General features: G+C 41.5%; 1 protein-coding gene across 1 annotated transcript in view; it reads right to left on the bottom strand.

Moving 5' to 3' along the window:
• Window positions 1–3,398: 3,398 nt before the first annotated feature.
• The window catches only part of PEX14 (peroxisomal biogenesis factor 14), a 79,425-nt gene continuing 56,100 nt past the window's right edge, over window positions 3,399–26,723 (bottom strand). Inside the window, exons 4-9 of the mRNA XM_069782516.1 lie at window positions 21,736–21,858; window positions 14,768–14,853; window positions 12,095–12,197; window positions 10,742–10,839; window positions 7,445–7,536; window positions 3,399–5,250 (exon numbers count right to left, since the gene is read on the bottom strand). Coding sequence (XP_069638617.1) covers window positions 4,785–5,250; window positions 7,445–7,536; window positions 10,742–10,839; window positions 12,095–12,197; window positions 14,768–14,853; window positions 21,736–21,858 — 968 coding nt within the window. The 3' untranslated portion in view covers window positions 3,399–4,784. The remainder of the gene's footprint in view (window positions 5,251–7,444; window positions 7,537–10,741; window positions 10,840–12,094; window positions 12,198–14,767; window positions 14,854–21,735; window positions 21,859–26,723) is intronic.

Raw genomic sequence — 26,723 nt, forward strand, 5'->3', positions numbered from 1 at the left:
CTCCTATACCCTTAGGTAAATAATTTGCTATATTTCACCTCCCAGCATCCCTTTATTTATGTTTTCAATCCCTGAAGGCCAAGCCCCTCTCCTGCTTTGCACTTGCATACAACCCAATGGTATGAGAGGTCAAGTCCAGCCTGGAAGACTCTCAGCTCAAGATGAACATCAGTTTTTGGTATGCAGGGTCACCACCATGTACAACTTGTGCTTAACATAAAGCACCACCACACAGAAGGGACTTTCCAAAGCTTCCTGTTGTCAAAACCTTTGGGAAACACATGCTCCACAACCTGCTAGTCAAGCAAGAAGACCTTCACACAACAGGTTTGCAACAAAAAGCTACTCTGGACCTGCTGTCTAGCCTTTGTTTTCCCCAAGCATGGCACTGCCCCACCAAAGGAAAAGCAAAGGCAGCCTCCATTTCTCTAGCACACACTGCAAATGCAAGCAACGGAGTAGACACAGACTGGGTTTTTCCACAGGCTCCCTCCCTGCCCCAGGCAGCAGCCCAGCATATACCATGCTTCCTTCCACCAGTATACATCAGAATAGACCTTCTGGGAACCCTTCTAACAAACCCCAGACCAGGGTGAGGTAGCTACTGGAAAGGCAGCCAGTTCCCCCACTCTATTGAAGACAAAATCAAGAGAGAACATAGTTATTAAAAAGCACTTACTTGCCAGAAGAACCTGAGTTGCAATAAGCAAAGGCCAGATCTAAAATGTCTACCTGCAGGCCAGGGCAAGCTGGCTAACTGACCAACACAGGCTGCTGCTCCAGGATGGTAGGGCAGTTCCCCTCACACAGCTGTGCAGTCCAGGCTATGAGGGGAAAGTGGCTACAGCTGTGTGGTGTGCTGCAGCCTTGCAGTGCTCTCCCTCCAAAGCACAGCCAGCAACGGGGGCTGGGGCTCTTGCTCCAGGGCACAGCAGTTGATGGGGTTTGGGGTTTTTGTGCAAGCTGCAGGACCTAGCATGAAACCTGGTTCCCAAAGTTGGCTTTCTCTTCAACTTGTCTTTGTCACATCTCTGTATTTACCAGCCAGTAATTTTTTACCATCACATGGGGAAACTGAGGCACACTTATAAGTAAAATACTTTGCAAAGCGTCATGCAGCAAAGCAGAAAGATCACAAGGGATCCTACATTCCATCCTCTTCCTTCTGATCCCACACAGTTAGGTTACACTCCCAACACACAAAAGGCAAAAAAAAAACCCCAAACCTTCCTGCTTCTGACAAAGATACACATAGGACTTGACACATCTGGCGATGAGGAAGGTTGGACAGAGATGATCAGGAGACATCGCTCTTAACCCTTTCCCACATTATCACATTTTTTGAGTTCCTCACATTTCTCTTGCAGCTATTGAAAAGGGAGCTTTTATATCCTCAAATTACTGGAAAGCACCAGCCTGATACTGTTTCCTCTAGGAGAGAGAGCACAGGCTCACACCGTTTCACTGAAATGTGCTCAAATGACACCGTTCAGCGGAAGCTCCCTTCACCTGCTTTCTATATGCTATCAAGGACCTATAAAAACCATGTTACGAACCCACTGAACTCACCAACCCGGGTGTTGTTATTCTTCTTCCTGTGTCAAAACAAAGGCTGATTACACAGTGAAATAGAGTACTTGAATAAGCCAGATGGTGGGTAACTGCTGCTGCTGTCTGTCTTGTTCTGCAGAAAAAAGGTTCACTACCTGGTCATCTTTCCACTAATATGATGCCATTCTCAGTGCCTACTGGCCAGTGGGCTAAACATTTCACAGGGCAGCTGATCTAAGAAGTTTGTTTCTAGCAAAAAAAAAAAAAAAAAAAAAATTACAAGTTAGCAGTCAGGCTACATGGTTCATAAGGACCAAAATACTCGCCCTAGAACTGTTGCTATGCTGGAAAGACAAGGAACATGAGACAGAGAAATAAAACTTGTGATTTGCAACAATACCTGCTGGTAAGAAGGTCTGGCTTCTTCCAAATTCTCTGCTGGTGGGTTGGATCTCTTCAACAAAGTACACAAACACCCCATCAGCAGCCAGAGGCCCAGAGTTAGATTTTTTTGAGCAACAACGGCTATGACGGCGTTTTCTGGGATTCATCAGGTTGGGGAAAGGAAAAAATGTGACCTCTTGAATTGGTAAAGGTTCTAAGAAGCAAAAACTATAGGAAGAAAAAGAGCAGCAGAAGAAAACTGCCTTTTACTCTGCACCAGAAATCTTGAGGTAAACGAATTGAACACTGGCAACATGGAGGAAAAGGGGGGAAAATGAACCCGCAGGGATGCTTGTACTGTAAACCTCGTAAGTCACTCTGCAAGGCACATACCTCAGCAACATATTTTCCACATTTCACCAACTGCTGTTGTCCAGGCACTTTCTATTTTCAAAACCTTCTATGTATATGAAATGTACACAGGCAGGACAATACTTTTTCATCACATCCCTGCGTTCAGTTGTGTTTTCTTTTCACAAGGATTCTTGGCTTGGAGAAATGAAAAGTGCCATCTCTTAAGAAAAGCCTTTCCTTTTAAACACTTTCAAATTTGCCCTGTTTTAGCTAAACGTGACGTTCTTTGTGAACGTTAAACAGTGGAGAGAGAGACTGAGAGGGAGAGGGGGAGAGAGAGACACACACACACACTCACTCCTGGGGAAGATATTCGTCCATTTAAGGAATGAGAAATCATCACATTCAGCAGCAGGTCTAAATACAGTAATACGAAGGTCCCTTTCGCTCCCCCTGAGCAGGAAAATGTCACTGTGTACCAGACACCCAAATACTCAGGAATCAAGTAAATCCCTCATTTTTAAGAAGGGAGCCAAATACTTCTGTTGAACAAAGATGGGACTGCAGTAGTTACGAACTACTTGCTGTACGCCATTTCTTTCAATGGCTTCTGTACTGACATGGCAGGGTTAGACCAGTCATGGGATACGGCACAGCATTCCCTGCTGGTAGATAAGACTAAGGGGCAGTGGGTTATCTCACATGCTCCCTTCAGCTCCTCCTGCTGCTGGGGGTGGAAAGGAGCAGGGTGCTGCATTCTGCGCCCTGCAGAGCCTCCTGCTGGGAGGAAAGGAACTGGAATAGCTGCTTTTTACTCACTTGATGATGCATCCATCTCACCCTCTGCAACATCGGAGGCAACCTAGCATCACAGTATTGTTGGAGCTATTTATATTGTACCTTACATTGCACTTACACCGTTCTCTACACTGCCTCCTGCTGGTATAACCTAGTATTGGAGCAGGCAGAAAAATCAACCATAAATGTCCTTCAGAAAACATTTTATAAGGACTGAATTTCTGTAATAGTCCCTCTTCCCTCCCTTTACCACCCTGCATGCATATTTCTCCCCAAAATAAGAGCCACAGTAATCCAGTAATAGCCTGGTGTTAAATAGTGGTAACTCATATTTATTACAATTATATACAATCGTATTTTATATTTGAAATCTATACATGATCACACAGACGAGCACACTTGCTTGGTGAGGACAGTGAGACTCAGTTGTTACAAGAATTGCTCTGCTAAGAGACTCTGATGCAGTGAATAATATAATTGGACACCACCATTTTACCAGCTGAGAACACAATGCTGCAAATGAGAGGTTTCAAAATTCACTGTTTATTTGTGTATAGCCCCAATGGGGCAAAAAAAAGGCTGGACTTGGTAAGAAGGGCCAGTGGTTAACCTCAGAGCTGGAACTGTTCTCTCCTCTGTAAAGACTGCTTCGCTGAAGCAGGTGCCTGTCACTGGGTAGGTACAGGTCTCAGCTGATCATTTAAGATGGATTTTCTCCTCTTTTAGGGAGAAACACAGGCTAAAAACCATTGCAAAGATTCAGAATTAACCAACTATTTCAACATCTGATACCAACTCATTCATTCACTCATTCAGGGTAGCTATAAATAAAATGTAAGATGTCAAAAACTGATGTGAGCTCCTTGTCTTTGGAGGAGGAAGGGTAATAATTGGGATGAGTGGAGTCAACTTCTTTTAAAGCCTTCCTTTACTGGGGACCAATCGATAACAAAGCCACCTGTTCTCATGGATTTTACTGTGGCCATGAAACCTGGACTTGGTCCCTAGCATGAGACCACTTTAATGAGTTTAAGCATGTGGGGTGGAAATAGTGTTCTTTAGACCCCACAGAAATTTAGTGTTTTTAGATGCTAGGTAGTTTCAGGAATTGGAGGCTTGACATAAGGCTTGGAAGAGCCAAGGCTAAGATTTGGTGAGGAATTCAGGGTTAAAACGTTCTTTTTTTGGCAACAGAATATCAAGTAGTTTGAGAAATAAAACAGAGGGTTATTTTGGGAAACAGAGAACTGGTTTGGGCCTTATGTGGGGATTAAAGGCTTGTGAAATCAAAGAGCTCAGGGCAGATTGGTTTCTGAAATCGGATAGAAGGGACTCTAGGATGCAGCAAAGAGGCTGACTGTTTCAGGAGAGATGGTGTTTTTGTAAAAGGACTTATTCTGTAGCTGTGGTGCATGGTAAGGCGATTGGTCTTCCAGCCTAGGCAGTGGCCCCAGCTCAGGGGGAGAAGGTGGGTCTGGGAGGGGAGAAGAAGCCACTGCAACACTGCAAAGCCCTGTGGTGAAACAGGGCCCACCTTGTTCACTGGGCAATCATGACCCTGCTGAAGGTCAATCATGGGAGAATCACTGGACAGGATGGTGGCACTTCTCTCCACAAAATGGGAGAGGCGCCAGGGACAGTGCAGGAGGCTAGGGAAGATGTACAGCAGCAGCAGCAGCAGCAGAAGCCAGGGTGCCTTAGTCAATCTCATTCTCATTGCTGGCTCCCTCAGGTCTTCGTAGCTTTTCCACTTGCTCATTAATCTGACCATCCCCTCCTCGCCGGTCCTCAGTCTGGACACCCAGACATTCCTCCTCATCTACATGGCTAACGTCATCATCCTCATCGTCCTCTTCCTCCTCTTCATTCCTTTTCGTTTCCCTTTTCTCCTCCTCACCCTGCACCTCCATCCGCACTTGGCTCTTGACGTCAATCACTGCCTTGTTGCCCTCCTCCGTGCTCAGCAGATGGCAGCTGACCTTCGAACCCTCAGGGCTGTGGTTCTCCTTGACTGGTGATGAGGTGGTAGACTCGTTGCTGACAGGTGAGATGTCACTGCTGCTATTATGGTTGGCAACAACAGGGTTGGAGGGTGAGCTTGGCTTCACTGGGATCTGCCATGACGGGATCTTAGGTGCTGAAGGGGAGGGAGGGAACTGCCTCCTTGGGGGAGGGGAAGAGGGGAAGAAAAGGAGAGAAAGGGGCTTTTATTAAAAAAACTGAGGGGTTATCATTAGAGAGAATGGTATGTGCACTGGGGAAGTCATGTAAAGCAGGACTGAAACCACAAGTCTTTGCCATAAATGAACAAAACCAAGGCCACTTCACTTCTTCAGCCAGAATCTCAAAGTGCTTTACAAGCACCCTGTAATCAAGCCTGCATACAGGGAAAATATCACAGCTGGGCAATCTGAAGTACTAAAACGATCTGGTTTGGCCAATTTCAGAGAGTAAGCTAGCACTCAGGAATGCTGCCTGTGGAAAGACACGGGTGTCCCTTTATAAAACAATCACTAATTAATTGGTAAAGAAAATTCCCATTGGAGTAAGAAGTCAGACACACCAGGTCCTTGTGCCTGAGCCAAGGAATTTCACCACCTGGCTCTCACCTCCACTGTGATACACAGCTATTGCATTCTGGCTCATTACAACCCAGAGCCTATCTCCTAGTCCCAGCATGCACTTCACATGTTTGGGCCAGATCCTGGCTGCCGCAAACTGGTTCAGCGTCTCTGACTTGAATGGAGTCAAGCTAGCTTGCACCAGCTGAGAAAGCTGGCTGCTCTGTCCTCGAGTCCTTTCCAGGTGGGCTTTAAGGATTTGATAGTAGCAGGCTAATGCCCAGCCCTAATAGGAGAATCCAAGTGCCAAACAGGACAAATATAAGTGCAGTGGGGAGCAGTGGTGCCCTCAGAAAGTCATCTATCATGAAGAGCAAAGCAAAAAAGCCTGTCTGATCTAGTACTCCCCATGCATCCTTGCTTTGTGTACATGAAGACTGGGAGTATGAAGAGGTAGCAGATCAAGCTCTGAAAAGGATGCTGTGACAGGGAGTCCTCGTGCCCCTCAGGTGAGCTGGCTAGTGCCACAGACAAGACCAGAGCAGATGAAAGCTGGCTGCCTTCCTACAGTGAGTGCTCGAACACAGCAGATTACATTTTCTTAGACTGAACTGGGAGCAGTAGTTGACCTCACCTCCCTCCTCCTGCTGCCACCACCAGCCATCGAAGAACTCTGCTGATCTAACCTCCATTTCCTGTGAGTGCAATATGCTAATGTCTGCATTATTCAACCAGTATAATAATGCAATCAACAAATTCAATCTGGAGACTTTTTTGGCTCCGGTGTTGCTGCTGCCTCCTCACTGCAGAAACATTTGCCTTTTTGTTAAAAAACAACCCCCTCAAAGTTTTCTTTTTTCCAAAAAGCACTTATCCCCCAGCTGCAACTTTCCCATTGCTGAAGAGGTGTCACTAAGTAATGCTCTCTCCCCAGCAGTGATGCTAGTATGACCCAACTTAACAGACAGTAACTTAATATGTGTCCTCAAGCCTCCAAAGCTTTCTACTGTGACTCCTGGGAGGAATGGGAGGTATAGCAAGAATTTAAAAGGATACTAAAGACAATACACTTTTCAGACTTTTGAAAAGCCCACTTGCTGAGATCCAGAACATGTCTAGTCCAATCTTAGACTGATCTTTGAAGTCCATCTCTTAGGAAACAGATGGCTTGAGAAGACTTCGTTACATGTAGAAGGAGGCAAGGGAGTCACACTAGAGGGAAAGGATCAATAGCTGAAAAGCTAGATAAATTCTTAAGTAATGTACTTGGTAAAAAAGAATTTCTTCAAGAACTGAGATCTGATCCTTGTTCTTATGACTGTCCCACAGGCTGGGATTTATATCACCTCATTTCAGACATCTACTACATTATAAGATGTCTGTACCTGAGCTAGCTAATCGAGAGAAACAGGCTCTGCTGAAGTGCGATTCTTTTCATCCTGGTTATGCCCTAACCATGAAGAGGTCAGCTGAACTGTATCCAGAAGTGACTCTCTCTGTAACAGAATGCAGGTGCAGATCCTGTGGCGAATGGCAGAGAATTCCTCGATCATAAACAAAAAGGAAAAATCTTATTAATTACCCAAGGCGCTCTGTGATTTAAGGCAAGTTTGAAAAGCATTTTGAGACCTGCAAATAGAAAGTGATAGTGGAGTGCAAAGTGGTATTATTAAAATAGCAATAACAGGATACAGAGTCAGTTCCTGTTGGTAATGCCTTTCCTCTCCATGATTGAGAGGATCCCAGAAAGCAACCCTTTCCCCACACAATAATCTGCTCACATATTCCACCCATACCGGTTCAGGAGAAGTCCTTTTAACGAGTAGATCTCAGATTTCAATTCATTAATATTCTGCGACTCCAGAATCCAGTTGGTGGAAGTTGTGGCCTAGAACATGAAAAAGACGACATAAAGATCAAAGTATGAACTGGGAGATAGTTCACAAATGTCACTTTTTTCTATGTTATCCTCCCTCTCCTCCCATCTGGGAATCTTGAGCCCTGGGGATAACATACATAAGCTCATTTAAAATCTCTCAGATCTGAGCAAAACAACTTGCACAATAAAGAAGGACCTGAATGGATCCCCATGATGATCAGAAATAATAATTGACTCAAGGTGCTAAGACTATTCAAGTATTTGCTTTCTGTTTGGGGGACTAATTCATCTTGTCTCCAACATACCATGCACAACCATTGCTGAAGCATCTCAAGGGGATCTTTCTTTTTTGATTAGGAGGCCACCAGCACTTGTGAGAATTCAGACAAAACTAGGTCTACATAGGATGTTTTCCACCAACATATCAGGCACAGAACAATACACAAAAGCGGAAAACTGAATCATGTGACGCTGACCTAATGAATGACTTCTAGAGAACTAGAACTAGGATCCTGAAAGGCAGTGGGAGTTGCACTGAATCAGGTCCTTTGCTCTTCCCTGTGACTGCACTTAGTTGAGGCAACAGATTCAAATATTATACATTAACAACTATTTTAAAATTATTTGTTCATTTCTCCTAAATCATGAAATAAAGAATTTCTTATCTGCACTCTGTGGTGTTTAGAGGTGGGCTGATAAATTGATGCTTGAAAGTTGCAAAAATTTTCACTACTAGATCTGAAGAATTAGAGCTATGCTTGAGTTACCAAATTGCATCTCCAGGAAGGAGCTGGACTAGGCACTGTCTTTTGGATATTTCAAGGCAATGAATGCAGTTTGGTGGGGAAAAATGATAAGTAACTCATGGAAGCCTGGTACAGCTGCCATCAGCACTGCATCAGAATTGGTAACAACTGAGGAGAACATGCTGCAGATACTACTTTTGGCACTCTTCCTTTTAACCCTTTTGGGAACTTGAGAAATAGGAGGAACATTCTGAAAGACAGATCATGGCCTGTGGTTACCCCATTCTATCATTCTAGCAATTCGTGTAGCGATGGGCTGAGTATGGGACCAAAGAATACTCATGTCTAGCACTTCCCATAGTAATTTCTGCTAAAAGCCATTAGGAATGAACCCATTTGTGAGCATCACTCCAGAGATACTCCTAATAAATCCCCTGACAAAGCAATCCAGGACTGGAATAACACAAACCCCCTCCTCGGCAGTTCCTACTAGATGTAGCCAGAACTGGTTGTTCCTACTTATTCTTTAAACAGACTCCAGTTAGTGCTGAGTAACCCTGAACACCTTCACAGCCAGCACTCCTCACAGTGACTTCTGGGCTGTGAACCCAGTGAGCTGGGAGAGGCTCAGTCTGTAGGAGCTGTGATATACACAGATGCGTTCCCTTGGGATTCACACTCCCAGCCCTCAGACAGCAAGAATCCAGGAGCCACTGTTCTGGCTTTCCAAGACCTTGAAAGCTACAGCAGCACATTAACAAGGGAGTGATTTCCACTCACTGGCCTGCAAAGGACTCAAATTTCCAAAACACATATGGTGCCAGATGCCTAGGATTTAGAAATAAAATCTGACATCTGGGGCTTTTTAGCCAGTCTCTTTAAAAAACAGTTGTAGAAAATTCAAGCCTTGAATTTTTATGTACGTTTTTTAATTACTTAAAGTCCCTCTTTTTAATTTTTTACAGCATGCCAGTAGGAGTTTGAAAAGCAGATATAAAAACTTACATTACAGCTGAGAAAACACAGCTTTTATTCTTTGGTTTGTGGGGTTGCCCAAGTTTTTCTTTGTACACATGAGGTTTAGATATCATAACAATGTGTGCTACCATTTCAGTGCAGGGGGTAGAGAGGGGGGGAGGAAAAACTTCTTCAAGACTCTCTAAACCACCAAGAGTCTTATGCCCTTTTTCCTTCTTAAAGCTCAACATGTGGTCTTAATCTTAACACTTAAGACCTGAAAACAGTTTTCCAATTTCCGGACTGGCTCCAGGCCACTGACAGGCCACAGTTCCCAAGGAAAATTGAAGTAGAGTGTTGTGACCATAAACTGGCTTTCATGGTTGGGTTTACAGCTGTGCCACTGAGGGATTCCTACTGTACAGTGTGCACACCACATAGTCAGCTGTGGCCCACCAGTTACACACCATCAAAAGGTTTGTATGAGATTAAAGTACAGGTAAGGGGAGAAGACAGCTGTTCATGCTATAGGTAAAAGACTGTAAGCATTGTCTAAGGGATTTCACAGCAAAAAGAAAAAATCTCACCCTGTGCAGAGAATACTGCAAGACGACTGGGCCCTGCATAATGACAAGTTTGTGAGTGAGAGGAAGACTTCATCTCTATGTGACTGGTTCAAATCCATCCCACCTCACATGTAACCAACACTTACCGGCTAATAGAATGCTTAGGCCAATGGCTGCAAAGTACTTTGGAGATGAAGAGCACTATTCTCATTGCCAGAAAGAAAATCAATTTTGGTTAGAAGTGGTTACTTGTAGTTACACACGTAACAACACAAACTAGTCAGAACTGATGGTTTTATTGCCGGGGTCAAGTCAGCAGTCAAGGGGAATGGGCCACTGTGTGTTACTAATGTGGGGCCACCTGTTACACTGAGATGACCGAAATCATTGAAACAAGAAACCAAACAGTAAGAATGTTTGGTCATTACCTGGCCTGGTATCCGAAAAGGTGACTTAAATACAGTACTTCGTGTGTGTGCTTGGCTGAACAGGATTAAGCAATTGTTTTGACGATGTACAAGGGTACAGGAGAAATTTAAACATGTAAAATTACATATTGCACACAAATAAAACCTCTGCACAACTGGCCTTTACCTCTTTTGGTCAGTGGACTAAACAGCACAATTATTTCATCTCAAATGCAATGCAGAAGATACAGAGCTGAGAACAGGTCTGAGGTCTCAGACACACAGGCTGCGTACAAAGCTAGATAGCAAAGCCCTCTCAGAAGTTAGATATATTTCACTGAGTACCCAGTTAACATCCAGTGCTTTAAACAGACCACCTATGCAGAAGTCAGATGCAGAGAAACTGTCTGGGGATATGACAGAGCTGAAGGCTGAATTGTGAACCTAATAAGGTGCTTTCCATGTGCCCACAAAAGAAGCCATGCATGTTCCAAAGAAGATGGTGATGTTGTAAACGTAAAGAGTTGGAAGTGGATACCTTAGAAGCAGCCAGTTCTTGGGTGAGCTCCTGGATTTTCTGTTGTTGCTGGATCAGCAGTTCCTGGACAGCTGCTAAAGTTGTCTGTAACTGAGTCACTATGAGGGAAAAAGCAGGAGAGCATTAAACTGAGACACATGCACATATATGCACTCACACACGTCCTTCCTGCTGTCTAGCTACAAAGATGCCTCTATTCCTACTATATTTAATTTATCTATGCCCGCCTGCTCACTTTAATCCATATGATTTATCTGCAGTACGGGTAATCTACCTGCACTGCATCTAACCTCCAGTATTTCTAGTTTATCTTTCCATTGTATAGATGTCTATAGCCCACAGTATATCCGTCCAAAACCTCTCCCTTCTAATTATATTGGTTTATGATTTGTACATCTCCCTGAACTTACACAATGTTTGTATCATTTATCTATCTTGGGCCTCACGCAGGCAAACACTGGGGCTAGCTCCAATCTGGGAAGAGGCTGGTCTCAGGATTGACCTTAAGGTATCATGAGAAATGAAAGACGCTTTTCTTCTCACCCTCCACTAAAAAGTGTAATTAGCATCCTCCCACTCTCAACCCACCGGCTCCTTCAACCCCAACATCTTTAACAAACTTACTGCTGAAAATCATACTTTTTTCCATCCCACCAACTGAATATACTTTGCACTTTTCCCCTTTTATTTCAGGTGAACGCCCTGTATTCCCCCAGCAAACACTGAAGAACTTCTGCTGGACTCCAGCTGTAGGAGAACTTTTTCTACTTTGGTACTTTATCCAAAGATTCCAGGCAGTAAACAAGCTGATAAAATAAAATAAAATTAAAACCTCTATTGGTGTGACAGGTAACAGCTAATCCAGACCATCATTAGGGCATCGGGTAATGAACAGACACCCTATAGAGTCAATAACAGAGAAGGTGGTTAAGGTCAGGGAGGCACAGTAATTACAGACTCTCCTGACCCTTCCTCGGATTTTCAGATGGAAGGTGGGGGGAAAACACAAAAAAAAAAGCCCCTGAAAACATCAGAGAAGCAGAAATTAAAAATGAACTTTACAGCCCTCCGAAAGGCTGTCATTTTATTCCCCTTATTAATATTCTGAGGTTGGGAGCCTTTCCGTAAAAACATAATTAATTGAGGCCGCGCCGACAGTAAACAAGCAATTTCAAATTAAACCGAAATGACGGCGGCTTCATTTGCAAATGTGAACAGATTCTCAGAGCAGATAAATGAAGTCACCACATAAAGTGGAGATGGAGGGAAAGAAAAGGGTGGGAGTCTTGGCAGAATGGAGGATACAGGGAGAAAGGCTTTGAGGGGTGAATTGATGGAGTCATTAATCTTTACCTGTCTGTGTCACACTGCCACTCATCTCAGAAATGTTTGACTCAATCCTCTGAAGTTGTTTCCTGTCTTCTTTGCCTCCCATGATGAGAGGAAGCAGGTATTTCTGCATGGAGTACAGAAACTTTTTTAGGAAATAGGCATATGCAAAGTGGTCTTCCTAATCTACCTTGAAACATCCTTGAAGCCCACACCCCAAACCTTAGCCTTTATCACAGAGCCAGTGATCATTTATCCACACACCTGGCTGAGAAAAGAAATTCCCTCTACAGCAGGTGTTGAAGTTGCAGAAGAGAAGATATGAGTTCTGCGGTTAGATTTTTGGAGGTGCTAAAAAACAGTTCCTAACTCCATTTAAGGTTTCCTGGTACAGCTCTCAGTCCAGAGAAACGTCCGTCACATACAGAGTACAATTTCAGATCTTATGCTCTCAAATATGAACACACTGATGTGTCACAACACCTGAGCTACATCCACAAGGCAAGAAATGCCAAAGTGGGAAGAAGAGAAGAAAGGCCCAGGAAAGGCCAGAGGAAGCACAAGCCAGGGAATGAAAGGTATTATAAAAACTTTTGAAACTTGGCAGGGGAAGGGTTACGAGTCACAGAGGGGAAAAGCAGGGATCTGGAGCACGGGGAATAGAGAAAGGAAATGGAGCAGTTAACAACAGTAGGAGAGAACTAAAGATCCAGGGCTAAAGGAAGTGAGAACCAAGCTAGTACAGGATGGGAGGCAGTTCAGTGACACTGTACACAGCCATGAGATCTACCTCATTCTGCCCTTGCAGAGGATGGACTGCATCTAATAGGTCACAACTCTAACTACCATGGGTCCTTCTGCAGCACTGCTCCTATGAACTGAATATGCACTTTAACAAGGGCATATCCAAGCACAACATGGCAGGTGAAAAAAATGTGAGAGAAGGATGGTCTAGGATGTGGAAATAGTCCTGATAGTGCCTATCAATTCTTTTTCATCCTGCCTTTTGATCCATGTACACCCACTGCAGAGGCATACATACAGGATGGCTTCTGAGGCAGAGCTGATTATCCAAACTGACATGTGTGGGACAGCCTTCTTTTACACTTAATAGCACCAGTTTAAGATTTCAGTGTCGCTGTACACAGCCCTTACCCGCACAAAGCACATGTACACATACATGTTTACAGTCAGACATTCTGAAAAGCAAAAAGCTTTTGATGACTTTCACGAACAGCTCTCTCTTAATTTTCACAGAACGCACGTGGGCAACTATGTTGTATCCAGGCATCCTATCTTTCATATAAAAATCACTATTTGCAAACTCCCTCAAAATCCCATGAAGGGCAGAAGGAATTTATCAACTGTTTCCAAAGATGTCTTACTCCTATAAAAGAATATGGGTCTCTGCTAGGCACACAATATGCCTCATGAGGTTTGGATAGACAGCAGAGCAAGAACTGTAAACAAAGAATACAGCACTAGGATATATTAACAGCATGAGTGATATTATGCCAAAAAAAAAATCTGTAAAATCATCAATATGTTTTAGATACGTGTCATTTAGTAACAGCAATATGTTCAGGTCTGCAAGGCCCAGCAGCTGTTGTCTTAACACCCCTCTGGACACTTAGAGCTCCACCATTCTTTGCAAGAATGAAAAGATCAGTAAGGTTGGCATCACTACTTTAATGTAAAAACATAGGGACGACATATCTCAATAAAAAGCCATTCTCTTAAGTCATGTAACTTTACTTGCAGAGATGGAACATGTTGCTTCATCTGGCCTCTCTCTCTTAGCCTGAGACCCAGAAAATTAATGATATGATAGGACAAGAGAAGTAGTTTTAAACCAGAAGGCCAACACTTTGATTTGTGAAATAGATTTTACTAAACAAGGCAGTAATTGTTAATGAAAGAACAAACATGAAAACCATCAACCTCTCATTAAATCTTCATCTCTGTCCCTTTTTCAAAAATAAAGCACAACTTCTACTGGACCAAAGCTCATTACACTCTGCTGTGTTGACCTGAACCACTTATGTCTTTTTATGTAGCCACAGAATATGATTCTTTACCAAAGACATTATCTAATGTCACTTACCACACTGCTGGAAAGCAAATCCAGAGTGAAAGAGTATATTCAACTGGAGAAACATTGAACAAGAAATAAGAAGGGGCTGCTGTCTCTACAGTACACAAGCAGACACACACTTGCTCTAACTTGTTCTAAGCACATTAGATTAGAACTACAGGATGTATGGCAGATCTGGAAATTAGCACCTTCTTTTCAACATTCTGATTGGTTAAAGAAGATTCTTGTGCAGGAGAAAAAAATGGACAAATCATTAGACTGGGGCTATGACAGTAATGTCAGCTGGCCAATGCTGGGAGAATCCCTTTACTGAACTGTGCTTAGTTTCCCCAACTTAAAAAATTCCAAAATACATATATGCGATGAAAATGACCTTGTTTCTAGCAGTTTGAGATCCACTGCTAAAAACTAGTTTTGTTTGCTTGCCTCTTTTTGACTCTGCATTTTCATGTTAAGTGTCTACATTACTCAAATACACCAATGGCAGTGCCAGTAAGAGCAGAGATGCTTCACCAACTTGAAACCAACATGATCATTTGGACACAAGTAGCATAACATTGTTCTCTCAGAGTACAGTGTAAGAGTAGCGAGGGAGATATTACCTTGTAGAGCTGGTGGAATCCAAAGGCAATTCCTGCCATTATGATAGCCAAAGCCCCATAATCTCGCCATCTGGAGCCAGGTGGACCTAAAGGTCAAAATCAAGAAATCATAGTCAGAACTACAGATGACAACATTTTCATACACCCATTTTATCATAGAAAAGAGCAATGAATAATACCAGTTCTGCTGTTTCTTAGCAGGCATAGATTTACTGAGCAGGGGGCATTAAGATGCTGGTACTCCCTCAGGTACAGTATGCAGGCTTCTGGCCCTAGGACATTAAAACATCTCTCCAGACCTCTAGCATTGACACTGGCCTTGCACAAAGTGTCAAAGGGAGACAAATCACAGCAGCAATTAAAAAAGTTCCATCAAGCTGGTTTGCTTTACTCTTTCCTTGCAGAAGGCATGCTGAACCCTACTGCACTTTCCCCAGATAACTGTCTGTGGTGTTAGTACTAGCTAAGGTTAACTCATTACTTGAATACCAACTGTTTTCCACTACCATAATTTTTGAAAATGGGGACAGAGCCAGAGACCCAGAAGAGTGCAGAAAAAAAGAAAGAAGGAAGTGTTTTGAGAAAGAAGATAAATCTATCAGGGCAATAAATGGGCTTATGAACACTGTGTCAGCAATTAGGGACCATTTCAATAAGGAAGGATCCAGTGTCTTTCAAGCCTGAATTACAAATAGGGACCAAAGCACACATAAACAGCAGAGAGAAAATATGCAATTAAATATCTACAGAGAGAGGTAAAGAAGTCAATATTTAACACACAATTCTGCACAGAAGCTTAGAGATTCCACAGAGCAAAGCAAAGATATGGTATGCTCTGCTCCTTCAAGCAGAATTAGAAGATACCTGTAGTTTTCCACCAGCTTTATCCTTTCACCTCCCTCGCAGTTCCCTTAACGAATCTTGTACTGCCCCCGGTTTTCTTTAATAATAAAGAGGATGCAGAGTGATCTTTCCTAAAGTTCAGTGGCAGGATGTGGGCAGAACTGATGAGGTGGAGGCCGGTGTACAGTCTCCAAACAGACAGATCCAAATCTACATGTGACCTACAACGTCTCGGAAACGCATTCTGTTCTCCAGAGTTTCAATTTAGGCTTTCACAGGGAGGCTTAACCGGCTGAAACGGCTGGAAGCTTGTCTCCTTTCTGCTTTGCTCACCTATTGCCATTTTTCCTGTTGCTGAGATCTTCTACAGGCATTTCATTGCAGGAGTTACTCCTAATCCCAGCCCTCAGGCTCTAAGACAAGCACTGGCTCTCAAATACTGGCACTTATTGATTATTGCTACATTTTAGGACACAGCTCCTCAAATTATCCGCTGGCTAGAAATCTGAACAAATTAAAGCAGCTCTGTCAGAATTGGTGAATAGTGTCACCAGCAGTATTTTGGGTTGCTGCAGTGGCAGTTTTGGAGCTTAGGCACATGATCAAATTATCATAACTTTTTAACTTAATGAGTTAACACACGTCAGCTAAGCTGCAGTAACTGGCTGTGTACATGTCAGGATTTAAAATGATTTCTGGCTAATCTTGCTGCAAACCCCAGTCATCCATCCCACTTTCCCCTCCTTACTCTGTTCTCACTGTCATTTCTGGTATCTGAAGTCTCTTGGTTGTCCAGTTCTCTGCCCTGAACTTCTGACTAAAAATATCTTTCCATGACAATGCAACTCGTTCCAGGCTGAACTGCCTATTGTAAAGGGTTAATTAATCTCAGAGGGTGTGTGGGTCCAGCTGTGCCCTGTCCAGGGCAGTCCTTGACTGGCTGTCCATAACTACCTCCCAGCTGCGGTGACCTCTGAGTAGAAAGCAGAGGCACCTGTAGGACCCTGTCCGCTTTGCCCTTTCACCTCACTCATCTCCACCTCCATTCCTCTAATGCTTGAGCTAAGAACATTTTATTGCCCCCTGGTTTTCATTATTAATGAAAAGGGACCAGAATGATCTTTCCTAAAGTTCAGAGAGTCTATAAAGACAAGAAGCTGAAATGCCATTTTACTCGTTTTAGAGATGTGTGAAATAATTCTGTCTTGTGGCAAAAAAAAGTGAGGCGGGTGGAGAGGAAAAGTGAGGGAGGGAGGGACGCAGTAAAGGCTCTGCATTGACCACATCAACTTTACAATGTTATGAAGAATGTCACAGCTCTGCCTAAAATCCACATTCAATCTCCCTTTTTCTCTGCAATACTCTAACCTAACATGTGGGGTGGAGAGAAGGTTAGAAGTTTCTCAGTTGTAACCTCAGTCCTCACACTGACTTTTTTGCGTATCCTCAATTTCCCCACTTGTAAAACTGGAATAAAATTCAGAGAAAGTGAAAAAGCACTAATAGCCCAGTTACTCTTCAGTTTAGGCACCAGGGAAGTAACAAACCATTCTATATGAGACCCTCAAAAGGCAAATGGAAGGGACACATACATTTTCTCCAGCTGTAAGTCTGCGTGTTCTGTAAGTACATTTAACTTCACAGCAGCAACTGTAAATTGCAGTTCCAGAGTAAACACTTACTGGTTTTAAGATCCCCTCCATTCATCTCAGAATTAACTTTCCTGACATCAATTAATTAGGCCTTGTGCATCCAAGTAAGGTCAGCCTCACTAGTATCCACATTTAAAAGTGTAGAAACTGAGGCTGGAAGAGGTGATTTTCCAAGAGAAAACAGTGAACCCATGGAAAGGAGTTGGGGAAAAAAAAGTTTGGATTCTAGTTACCATTTTTAATTGTAAGAGAAAACATTCTGCATTCTACAGCCTCCCACATAATGAAGACACAGGAGTGGGATAGGAAGATCCAAATGGCAAGAAAAACAGTCACTGGAGCTGATTTTTAAGCAGGTGTAAAATCTGCACAAACCCCCATAAATGGAGACCATAAATACCATGGGGAAGAACACAGACAATACCTGGATGATAAGCATGCAGCTTTGCACACCTTGCTTAGAAAATCCCCTGAGTTTGCTTGTAATTATAGGGGTTAGAAAGGTAAAAAAAAATATAAACCCAATTAATCACTTAAATATTTAAAGTCAGATTTTTGTCCTCACTGCTGGATTAGTATATTTCACAACGCCAACAGCAGACAGCCCTGCTTTTTTACTGGGGGTTCATTTTAGAGCATGTTTAAACTAGTCAGATTGAGTGATGCTTCCAGCAACTAATCGCATGTCAAATAAAAGATATTTTATGTAATAAATTACTGCTACAAGTAATTCAAATGTCATTTATCAGTTTTATTATCAGTCAGGCAAAGTCTTGTTTCTCTATATTAATCAAATTCAAGCTTTTTTTAAGCTTTTTTTTTAAGCAGTTTTGACACCTCTTGGCAAAAGTACAAACTGGAGGGAAGGAATTGCTCCTCCAGAACTGGAGGAGAAATAGTAGAGATGGTATTGAGCTAAAATACAGTGTCTAGAAACTTAATTCTTGCTTCTTCCTCACAAAAGTTATTATTGTTTCTCTTAAACCAAACCCAGGAGGAGTTCAGCATACAAAAACTATGCTACTCTGAAGGCTTATAAATATGCTGCTTTCTTGTTAACTTCTTCAAGAATAAGAAAGTACTTACACAGGTAACAGCTATTTCCAACAAAACATTAGAACTTTAAGTAATACCTATACTAGCAGTTCAATTTGTACAAAGGGAAGTGTTTAAGTGGTATGAATTATTTCCTGCAACTTTAAAAATTAGAACAGACTGAGTTGACAACAGCAGGAGATCAAGCAAGTAAAATCAAAAGTTGTGCACAGGATTTATTGCTCTGACTCACAAGAGTGGACATCTTACACTGGAGTTGCTGGCAAGATCACCAACTCACCTGTTTGCTCTATTACTGCTGAATAAACTCTTTTGAGTTGGTTGTGAAGCCATCCTGAACTTCTGTACTCGTAACTCACAGATTTAACGTAATTTTTAAGCATGAAGTAGCAACACCTTGTGGGGAGGGGGACAGAGAGAAATTAGGTTTCTTAAGAGAGAGCACAGTACCCTCCTCAACTGTTTCTCCTTTTTGCTCTGTGGGGGGTAATTCTTTCTCTCTAGTTTTGTGATGTTGTGTAGAGGTGTCAAAACTACTCACAAAAACCTTAAAAAAACCCCAAAATATCAAACACAAAGCGGTTCACAGTCTTCAAGACCTATACTCCAGAAGATCAGATGCTGCTTCACAAGAAACTCAGATGTCGTCTTTGGGGAAGGCAAATATAGCTCATAATCTTTTTCAATATAAGTTCTTCCAAGATGAGTTGTTCCCATCAACGAGTCAACTTACAGATTCAGCAGTCTACCTATCTCATTAGTCCTTTAGATATACTTTTGAACTTCAAACCTTGAAGCATTCCAACACTAGTGTCATGAATACTCTTTAAGAAGATAAGCATTAGAGATAGACAGAAAAAGTAGTATCTGTCTTTCTCTGTACACGACTACTCCTGACAAATCTGTGAAAGTTAAATTGACTTAGTAAACTATCACAGAAACAACTGTCCTGGAGCAGATTTGGACCTATTCAGAAATATTCATTACAGGATTAGCATCCAACTGATGAAACAACCTACAGCAAACAAGGCACCTTGAAAGAGCACTGAGCCACTGCACAGTCTCATCCATCAGCTCTAGAGAAATTCACATACCCTTTTTGCAGTTCTGATACCATGGAAAGCACTTAACAGGAAGACACAAAGATGGATCCATCATTAACACCACTGGTACTACACCAGTCAAGGACTAGAATAGGGCACAGATGACACCTAATCAAAACAAGTATTTTGGTCACAGGAATACCATGTATACTTAGCTATTTATTCTTTTTATACATCCATTTAGAGGTTAAGCTTAAATAGAAGGTGTACAAAGAATGGCTAGAGAGGGGAGGAACAATACCTAATGAACCTATTGTCACCATATCCCTGATTTTGGGGGTTGCTAAAAAGGACTGGCTTACAGGCAAAAGCTTTTGGTTCAAATTATTTAAAAAGCACCACTCAGATCACAAAGCTAGAGCACCAGTTTCCAATTACAACCCCTACAAAAGCTTTACTTTGGTGGTATTTTTATTTACCTTTGGTTTCTGAGCATTACAGAATGATACTGTCAGACTTCTCTTTGGAGCTGTTACTGGGAACATTTTGATGTATAAATGTTAGTTAAGATTCTTACCTAGTAAGAAGAAATTGGGCGCTGGTACTTTGAGGAAAGCCAACATAGTAAAAGTAAAAAAAACAAATAGTGATAAAGCTGCAAGGGTTTACAATGATGACAATGTTTTCCAGTTTGAACTGCATACTTCTGTCCTGCCCTACTCCTATTAGTGGAACACTGTAAAAGAAGGGAAGATTAACTCTTCCAATATTGGGTTGTGATAAGAGTTAGCTGAATGAGCAATGGATAGCACTAAGAGGGATCTGGCACTGTTTCTTCAGCAAGAAAGCATATTTTGCTTTTCTGGCATTTTCTGTGAAATATGGCAGACAGGTATTAGCCCAGGAGGCAGAATTCAGTCCTGGAGTTCACCAGCACACCTAATACAACAGTCAGAAATATTCCAGTTCTGAGCCCAACACCATCACAAATGTTTTTATTCCCAAACTGTGCCAAACCAGAGTATTTAAAAACTCAGAAAACAAGTCTAGTACTGTCTCTAGCAATAGCAAAACTGTGCCATAAACTAATAAACAGAGCCCTAAGTGGACAGTTACATTGGTTATTATCTGACCTAGAGCTGTTTAGAAGCAGTATCAAAATTCTATTCTTAATACTTGGCAGGTAAGTGAAGTGATTTTCAAACTGCCAGACACACATGTGAGCTGAACAGCTTCTTTTGATGGATTTTTAATGGTGTGTACTTTGGTTTTTATTGTTTGGAGCTTAGATACTTTTTTGTGAGGTTTGTTTTAAAATGCAAATATATATGTAAATTTTGAGTCTACACAGATTATGTTGGGACTTAAAAAATTCTTTGAGAGTGTATTTTGTACACAAAATCATACAATCACATCCACACAGTCTACACAGAATTTCTGCTGTCACTCCTCAAATTATTTAAGATTGAAGAGAGAAAGTTTGTTAAAATTAAGGATCCATATTTACTGTTTATTATTATTTGTAACCTGACAGCACTCTTAAAACTCATTTATGCTGGGGGTCCATTGTACCAGACCTTAAACTCACACACAGGAAGTTACAGACTAAGTCCTGAAGACATTATATTCTAGCTTGCTGTTCATGCTGAAAATACACCTCTTTCAAGTAACTGTTCAAGGCATTAACTGTCAGAGTTCAAGGAATATCTGGATGATGCTCAGTCATATGGTTTAGTTTTAGGTAGTCCTGCAAGGAGCAGGGAGTTGGACTCCACGATCCTTAAGGGTCCCTTCCAAATCGAGATATTCTATGATTCTATGAACTGATTGGTTGCCTGACTAGTTAAGAAAGTCCTCTAAAATACAAAACTTTGTGATGATGTGCAACAGTTTATCAAACAGAGTCCACTGTTGCAATAACTAAAGACGTAATAGTGTTGCACTTTTACAGCACCTTGTATCCAAGAATGTATCAGCTCTATCACATATTAATGATCTAAATATTAGAAAATCCTACTGATGAGCGGAAGCATGACCTTAAGTTTTAGAAAGGAAGACTGAGTCCTATGTTGACTAAATGCTGAATCTAATTAGTATTGACTATATACTTTCAGGTCAAGAGGTGTCATAGGCTAGTATGTATGATGTTTGTTTGTAGATTATGATAATTTGTATCTCATTTTCCTTGTGTAATATGATCTTGTCATAGGCATCAACAACTATGAATTGCATTCAAAGTAACATTTGGTGTCTGATTCTGACAAAAAGTATGGCATTAGTTGAAATCTAGGATCTGGCGCAGAAATCTCTGAAATTGCTGCAGAAATCACTGCAGAAAGCAACAGGACCAGATGTTTTTCAAAGTGTTACTTACTATACACCACAGGGTGAGAGGGCTGAGTTGGCACCGACTGTGTAGAAGGACCTGGGGACTGTGGCTCATCCGTGCTTGTGCCCGACTGCTGGAAAGCCAGGTCAATTTCTTCATCTGTCAGGCCTGGGGGAGCAGAGGAAATGAAATCAGTTTAGCACCTTTACCCACTTGATGCACGCATAATTAAATTCTCAAGCCAGGCAGAACCCTTTCAAGCTGCAAAGAATTTTGGCACTGACTTGAGCAGTAATGCCTCCCCAATTTTGGATTCACTGGAATGTCTCCCTCTCTCTTTCTCTGTTGCAATTTAACCTTAAGCGACAGAATATTAGCCTCAACGCTGCTTCCAAATGTGGCTCATTCAATTTCCTTAATTTATCCTTGAGTTTATTGCTGCTTTTGAAGTAGCTTTCTATTGCAATTCTCCATTCTTCCCCCGAAAAAAAGATACCATCAACTGCAAATGTGGCTCATTTTAATCTGTAATGGTGTAAAAAAAAAAAAGAGGGGAAAAAACTAACAATAATGCATGAAAACAGACAGGGAAACAAAAAACTAATTATTGGGTTAGACGACTAATTAGTCTAGATCGTTTCCGAAGACGGGAATAATTTGCTTTATTTTATGACAAATGCAGAAATAAAAAGAAAAAATCAGGACTGACTGTGATTAGTATGAATGGGACACAGAATGTAAGGAGGAAATAAAACTATAACAAAACAGATCAAAACAAGGCCAAGCCCAAACTTTCAGCTTAGCGTTGCCCCGGCCTATTGCTGCATGATTAGATTGCCCTAGGGCAGCCTGGTTTTTATTTCACGCAGAGCTGTAGTAATACTGCACACATGGTACATGTTGGTGCAGTCACTCCTGCCATCAGGAAATGCCAGGATGACCATCTGTAATTGGCCACAACATATGGGAAGGATTTGGCCAACAAGGGGGGAAAGAAAAGCAGCTAAAGGATTCACGATGACCAGCATCTGTGAAGAAGGAAGCACAGCTGGATTATTTTTTCCAACAGGAGAAAACATCCTCTAGAAAAAGAATGTAGTACTCAGATGGCAACCATGATGTGGGGCATGGACAGCTGTGTATTATTTGTTGTTATTTTCTCCTGCACAGAAGCAGATAGAAAGCCAGCGTCCCTACTATGAGGAACATGTGAAGTGATTCAGGACCTTTTACTATACATGCAGTGCGTATGCAAAAACATTCAGAAAGGCTGGAAGTGAGAATATAGATTTAAGGAAGGAGATTTAGAAGAGAAGAGACAGACCACTTGATTCTCACACAGTTGTTGTAGAGACTGAGCACAGTGAGGAAAATGGTATGAATATGACAGCAGTGGGAGAAAAATGGGGAAATGCTTTCCCTCCATCACCTCCACTCGAGATCCACGAAGTATTGCTGGTAGGTGAAATTCCTGAACTTAATCCTTTAAAACACTTTGCTTTTTAACATTACGGGGAGATACAATACAGAAAATGGCCAGGCTTCTGAGCGTATTACCTAAGTTTCGAGAAATTTTTTCAGGATCTTAAACTTCACTGCATACTGGGGGTCCAGACAGAACAATTTGTTGCACAAACAATATTGCCAGAAATAAATACGCAAATCTGTCTCAGAACTGTTATTTAATATCATAAAGCACTAACACAGTGCTTCTGGTATTCAGGAGGCTTTATAACCATTAACAGATCTTTTTCCTATTCCTGTATGTGAGCTACTGTGAGTTCCTGTGAGATATTATTCTATCTACTCTACAGTGCAGATACTGATGCACAGAGAAGTTAGATGATTTCTCTAACATAACAGAATATTGTGAGTGTCAGAAACAGTATCAGAAATCTAATGTTCCTGATCTCTGGTCCTGCAATCGGACAAAATCACCCCTTTACTTGTATTTGATGCATGCCTCAAATAGCAAGGAACCAAAACCACACATAACAGTATGGAACAAGACCTGCAGTGAGAGTAATAAAAGGCACACGAACACAACTCAGCCTACTGTTCTAGTCACAAAAGCAATATTTATGGTGTCTAATCCATGTTAAAAAGCAAAGTCCTAATCAGAAAGAAACTGTTTTAACCAGCTCCTAATTATCCAATGTAGGAGAAAGCATAAACAGATGCCAACACTGCAGTTCGCGAGCAACTACGGAATTTTCATAAAGATGGGAGACAACATTAGCTGCTGGCTGCAAATGTGGCTCCCACTAGAATAGGGCATTTTGTTCTAGTGCCACACAAAGACAGCAAATCTGATAATATTTAACACTTAGAAATGTACGAAAGTTATGGAGGATCCCTACTTCATTCTACAAAAAGAGCAGGAAACAATGCTTATTGTTTCCTAACCATACTGCCCCTTCTATTCTCATCCTGTTTGAGAAAAAAAAAACTAAAATCTTTTTACAGATAAAATGCACTTCTAGGATTATTCTGATCTTGCCAACTAGGGACACTCAAGTATAACTGCTTCCATTAAAACCCTGCTGTACTGTGACGAAAAAGCTAATGTGAATGATAGAATGATAGGAAACCTTCACATTTGAGTTCCTGGTTTGAATCCTGTGCAAAGCAGTGCAAATTAAAACTGTTATTACTTTCCTGGACTACTCTGCTACCTGGTGAAGTGGTCTTCTTCATGGTACTAGTGGCATTATACAAAAGAACATCACAACTACATCCCTTCTTAATTATCAGAGGAGAAGACTGGGAGTGCCATCACCTTGAAACACCCCCTTTTTATTCATCTGAACAAGATGTTTTTAAGGCCCTGTCATCTTGGCCTCCAAGCATCAAGGGAATAATTTCCCAGAGATGATTCCTTAAGCAAATATATGGAGTAAGTCTGCACTGCAACTAGTCACCTGTAGATTCAGAAATATACCTGTCTTCACAGTTGTCATTTCTCACACACACTAACAAAAATGTACAAGATATTTGAAGACTGTCCACAGGAAATTATAACTAACTCATCAAAATTCCCTTTGGACTGAATTTTTTTCTGATTCACCACCTACACACATGTATGCACATAGTCTGAGTTTTCCATGCCCCAGATTATTCAACCTTGATATATTATTTACATATAGAAAAGTGGGAATTTCTAAACCAGATCAAAGTGTCATCTGTTCCAGTATCTCACCTTTTTTTATTTTATCACAGTCCCTCTATCACAGCATTATATAAAAAAGTATCCATGGTCCATTCATTGTTCTAATCTAGCAGGAAGTTAGTAACCCAAAGATAATACCACTTCCCTTGGATGCAAAAGCAGTGACATGAAAACTGGAGCTTTGCGTCTAATATAACTCTCAAATAGGTATGCCAAGAAAATCAGCTCCGTTTAACGGAAGAACTGCTCTAAATCCACTTTCTCAACACTTTGGAAAATGAACATTTTAGTTCTTCTGGAGTTGCAGCAAGATCAAGACCATGCAGAATGCAAAAGGTTAAAAGGAACAATAAAGGAAACTGCCAATTGTAAGTGAATTATATTTGGCTTTGAAAGCTGAGCCACGGCTATATTATAAAAGGCATCTCTTTGCGTTGTTTACCATCACCCTGACTAATGCAGACCTTTTTTTTTTGTTTTAAATAATCTCATGCAAATTAGACACACACTTCCTTCCAGTTGATTGCTATCTGCAAGGAATAATCTAACCGCAGAGGGTACTGAGCAAGGACTGAGCTGAGGAGAAGGATGCAAGGAAACTGTCTTCATAGCCCTACAGAATGCAAACCTATTCCCTTCCCCCAATCATCCATTTCATTCCTCTACAGCACCACAGCCATTGCAAAGAATTAGTCATAATTTTCACAAAGCCTTAAAGTTTCCTCTTCAGGCTTCAGGGTGTTGATTTGAATAATCCAGCACCCATGATTGTTTTGCACTTAAAGGTTCTTGTTGACCCTCTTTTGTGATTGTCACTGCTGCCACTCAATTTTCAGGGATCACTCGGCCTCTCTAAACTGTAGTCAAACACAGAATCAGAGCAAGTCAGAGAATAAAATGGGTTGTCACAAACATCTCTTGGTGCCTGCACCTTGGGTATTGTATAAAAAGCTCCTTTGCCCAAGAACTTTTAAGACTTGACTGTGTGTTTAAGCCCTTTTATAATACCTACTACTATTTAATGTAAGGACCTCATGTACATCAAAATACCATTCCTCTTATGACCTCTGAGGTAGAGGAGTACTTAGAGGAGCACTGTTTTCCATATTTTACAGATGAGGAAGAAGTGAGACGTACAGGTATGAGAAGTGCTCCAAGGTCAGAACCAAACCTCTGACAGTCAGGAAACAAAACTCTGGAGATGTGAGTCCCAATCTGTTGTTTTACCATAAACCCATTCTTCTCTATTTTCTGGATGAAACACAGTAGCAGTAATTGCAATGCAGAACCCTTGCATGAGTTTAACTAGATGAGCCACTTAAGTTTTTTCTTCTTCTTCTTCTCTGACATAGGGTCTGACATTTCAGTGACAACCCTTTTTCCCATCCCATCCACTAAGCATATCTTTTTCTTCATTATATTCCTCCTTGCATTGCTCAATCCAGAAATTCATGCAAGATTTTCACAAATTGAAGGCAACATTAGTTTTAGGGAAAAAAATTCTGCTTAGGAAGAAATTCAGGATTCTGCCATAATAGGGAAAGGTGGTGGAAAGAATTAAGTTCCTTTTGTGGGTTTCCAAAGTCAGCTTTATTACCACTGTGACAGACCACCCTGGAGCAATCGTCAGACCTACCCTTTTGCAGGGACAAAAACAAAAGGCAGGGGAGGGGTGCGGGATGGGGGGTAGTATCTGTTGTTGTTTTCCTCACACATGCACACACTTTCTATTAAGAAAAAAACAAAATAGAACTGGACAACTTGTTCAGCTACAACAACCTATCTGACTGCCTGTAGTTAGTGCATGGTATCATATGACTAAAAGGAAGAACTACTGGTAGACACCCTGAAACAACATTACACT

The sequence above is a fragment of the Haliaeetus albicilla genome, chromosome 4, assembly GCF_947461875.1.
Source record: "Haliaeetus albicilla chromosome 4, bHalAlb1.1, whole genome shotgun sequence".
NCBI classification, from domain to species: Eukaryota; Metazoa; Chordata; class Aves; order Accipitriformes; family Accipitridae; genus Haliaeetus; species Haliaeetus albicilla.